The sequence below is a fragment of the Phaseolus vulgaris genome, chromosome 6, assembly GCF_000499845.2.
Source record: "Phaseolus vulgaris cultivar G19833 chromosome 6, P. vulgaris v2.0, whole genome shotgun sequence".
Taxonomy (NCBI): Eukaryota; Viridiplantae; Streptophyta; class Magnoliopsida; order Fabales; family Fabaceae; genus Phaseolus; species Phaseolus vulgaris.
This window is the reverse complement of record NC_023754.2, coordinates 2,819,793-2,822,297: the sequence shown is the minus strand read 5'-3', so window position 1 is coordinate 2,822,297 and position 2,505 is coordinate 2,819,793. Positions and strand designations below refer to the sequence as shown.

Genomic DNA, 2,505 nt, shown 5'->3' with positions numbered 1-2,505 from the left:
AGTGGGTGGCTGGGAAAGGTTCGCAGAGGACACCTCACCACCTAAATCATTGTTCCAAAGCTCAGGCAAGATAGAGGGAGATCCGAAAGCCAGCTCCTCTTCCAGTCAAGCAAAGGTGTTTCAGTTAAAAAGAAAATGGCGTCGCCGAAAGCCTATGGCTTTGTGTTTGAAGCTCGAAAGAAGAAGTACACGGCGAGGACTAAGTGAGCAGAGTTTTTAGGCGGTGACATAGAAATGTGCATGACACTTGGCAGTTCAGGCGAACGATATTTCTAATAATAAGATTGACCCAAGCCTACTGCCCAGTAAGTGATCTTGCATTAAATGCTACGAACTAATGGTTTGTTCAGTTAAGTTGATTTTCACAGAATTAGGCACCGGTTGGTGCTAAGTTGATTTCTTTAAGACAAGAAGATCAGATGATTACACAACAGATAAGGGCGAAGCCATGTGCATATTTATATGTATTAAAGCAGTTTGGATGAAGAGAAAGTCATTACAAATAAATTCATTACACATAAACAAAGTGGCGAATGGAAATATTAATCTGAAGGTACAATTTTGCCATCTACCACTTCATGGCAAATCGAGAACTGAGAGAGGTCCAAGTCGGGGTAAGCGCAAGCGAACTGCTCCAAGGCCGTGCCAAACCCTAAGGTTAGAACCTTTTTGGCGTCGAGGTCGAGTTCTTCGATCTGTTTCTTTAGCTTTTCGTTCTCCTCAAGTGCCTGGGCAAGCTTTGCTGCAGACTCGTTCAACTCTTTGTCTTTCTCGCTCAGTTCCTTAGCTTTTTGGTCCCTGTCAGCTTCAACTTTGCTCAGAAGGTCCTCCCTCTCGATTGACTTGGCCTCGAGCTTATCCACGTAGGCCTTGTTAGTCTTGAGGGCCCCCTCCAGGTCAGCTATCTTTTCCCTCTGAGGCACGAGTTTGCTCTCGAGATCGACGACCTCTAAGAGTTTGGCATTGAGCTTTTTGCGTAGCTCAGCGCTATTCTTACATTCACTCCGCAGCTCGTCCCTCAGGGTTTTCTCCAGCCGTGAAAACTCCAGTCCTCTCATCGTCATGTCGCATTTAAGTTTTTGGACTTGGGCCCTCGCGGTGCTAGCTTCCTCCCGTTGAAAGCGGTTGTCGAACTCGTATTGGCTCAAGGAGTCCCTTAGAGCCTCGCCCATCATCTTGTGAAGACGTTTCTCCATGCACTCAGCAGTTATGGCGCTAAGGTGAGCAGCGTGGGCCTTCAAGACTTCCTCAACAGGGGTTGGGAGAGCTAGGGTTGGAGGAGGTGTTGAGGGTTGGATCTCACCACCACCCTCACAAGTTTGGATGGCGAGGGGAGCACCAGGGCGTGGTGGTGAGACGTTTTGATGGAGGAGGGCCAAACACATCTAGCCATGGGAGCCAAAGCCCACACCATGAAGAGCGTCTAGACCAAGGAGAGTGTCTAGCTCCAAGGAATGAGCGTCTAGACCGTGAAGAAGGGAAGCGTCTACCCATGGAGCGTCTAGGTGTGGCACTAGACCGTCTAGGTCCTCTCACAAGATCAATGGCTAAGCATGTACAAGCACAAGTGGATGAAGCCACGGATGGAAGAGAGAAAGCCTTGTATATGTTGCATCAAGGCCCAATAGGGGTACTTAGTAGATAGGGTAGTGTAGAAAGCACATTTGAAAGAAACCTTCTAGAACTTGGCTAGGTGTGACCGGTCATGGCACATGGTCTAGCTTTGCATTTCATTTGGTTTACATTTCATTATGTTTTAGCTTAGGATTTACGTCCCAAATAGCCTATAAATAGGGAGGCTATCTCATGTATTTTGCAAGTTTATGGTGAGTAAAGTTATGCTGCCCATTTGTGCTCAACTTTGCTTCTCCCTAGAATCCTAGGCTCTAAACTTCAATTCCTTCATCTTTTCCCTTGAGTTGGCCGAACCACTCAATACCCATACCTATCATGCACCTACAAGATCAACACCACTCTTAGGAGGATCTTGCTCACTCTCATACATTGCTTCCGCCCCATACTCTACTTTGATTCAAGAAGAACTTCAGGAAAATGCTATCATTTGGTATCATGAGCTTTGGTTCTTCAAGATGAGTAGCTCCTTGTCTTTTAAATTTTAGTTCTTCTTTGATTCATATTGTCATTTACTTTCCTTACTTGTCTTGCTGTTTTTTTATATTTTAATTTGTTCTTGGTGTGCTTTGTGGAAGATCCAACCGAAGCACTCTTGTTCATTTGATCTTGAACAAGTTCTTGTGCAATTTGTGATAGGATTCCATACACCTTTGTGTTGCTATTTTCTTTTAGGCTTTGAGTCTTTATTGCTTTCATTATTTTGGTTCATATTATGCTTTGAGTCTTTAATTTTCTGAATCTATACATGTTTTGTCAAGTCATGTTCATCCATATTGTCAACAATTCATAGTAGTCCTTTTATTTGGCTTAATTGTTTCTTGATTTTGGGTCTCTTTTTTTTGCTTGAATCTGCTGTTCTTTGCTCCTTTG

General features: G+C 44.2%; 1 protein-coding gene across 1 annotated transcript; it reads right to left on the bottom strand.

The window, feature by feature from the left end:
- Nucleotides 1-542: 542 nt before the first annotated feature.
- Nucleotides 543-1,385, bottom strand: LOC137833224 (uncharacterized protein C713.09-like). The gene has a single exon (XM_068641584.1). The coding sequence runs from the start codon at nt 1,383-1,385 to the stop codon at nt 543-545; it is 843 nt and encodes a 280-aa protein (XP_068497685.1).
- Between the last annotated feature and the right edge of the window lie 1,120 nt (nt 1,386-2,505).